At 65.0% G+C, this 937-nt stretch overlaps 1 protein-coding gene across 1 annotated transcript in view; it reads left to right on the top strand.

The window, feature by feature from the left end:
- The first annotated feature begins 481 nt into the window (after nucleotides 1–481).
- LOR (loricrin) overlaps nucleotides 482–937 on the top strand; it is a 1,234-nt gene continuing 778 nt past the window's right edge. Inside the window, exons 1-2 of the mRNA XM_012658501.1 lie at nucleotides 482–829; nucleotides 872–937. Coding sequence (XP_012513955.1) covers nucleotides 482–829; nucleotides 872–937 — 414 coding nt within the window. The remainder of the gene's footprint in view (nucleotides 830–871) is intronic.

The raw sequence follows: 937 nt of genomic DNA, 5'->3' as shown, positions 1-937 counted from the left end.
GCTGGGAATGGGGTAAAATCCCCCATCTTAGGTAGAGGTTTGTGGTAATTTTCTATTTGCACTCAGAGAATCAATGTTGGCATTGGAAAGACCCGAGAGATGAAGTATTCAAACCCTCTCATTTTATAGAAGGTGGTAAACAGGCGGGAGTGTGGGTGATCTGCCCCAAAATCATACAACAGAGACCAGAGGCAGAGCTGGAAGAGGGAGAATGGGCACCACTAATTGGGCTATTTAAAGTTTGGTGAAAAGTTTCTGCCGAGGTGGGTGGGCGCGGGGGAGAGGGGAACTAAACTCTTCCAAAAGCAGCAGTCCTAGAAGTCCCAGCTGACACGCTCCAGGCACCTGCACAGAGCACGGAGCCTGGTCCAGGCAGGTTGCTGCGAGGGTGGTGGTTGTTGCCATGGATGCGGCTGCCTCCTCTTGCCGCTGGTTCAGTGATGCTCTCCGTCTCCTTCCAGGTTCCCCTTCCTCAGACAAGATGTCTCACCAGAGAAAGCAGCCCACCCCCCAGCCCCCAGTGGGCTTCGGGAAGACCTCCGGCGGCGGCGGCGGCGGCGGCGGCGGCGGCGGAGGTGGAGGTGGAGGTGGCGGTGGCGGCGGCTGTGGCTTCCACAGCGGCGGCGGTGACGGTGGCTGTGGCTTCCATAGCGGCGGTGGCGGTGGCTACTCGGGCGGCGGCGGCTCCAGCTGTGGCGGAGGCTCCGGTGGGGGCGTCAAGTACTCCGGTGGCGGCGGCGGTAGCTCCGGTGGCGGCGGCTCCAGCTGTGGCGGCGGCTACTCCGGCGGCGGCGGCTCCGGCTGTGGCGGCGGCTACTCCGGCGGCGGCGGCTCCAGCTGTGGCGGCGGCTCCGGTGGGAGCGTCAAGTACTCCGGCGGCGGCGGCGGCGGCGGCTCCGGTTTCTGCGGCGGCTCCTCCGGCGGCGGCGGCGGCGGC

This window comes from Propithecus coquereli, unplaced genomic scaffold (assembly GCF_000956105.1).
Source record: "Propithecus coquereli isolate 6110/MARCELLA unplaced genomic scaffold, Pcoq_1.0 Scaffold59, whole genome shotgun sequence".
Taxonomy (NCBI): Eukaryota; Metazoa; Chordata; class Mammalia; order Primates; family Indriidae; genus Propithecus; species Propithecus coquereli.
This window is presented reverse-complemented; position numbering and strand designations above follow the sequence as displayed.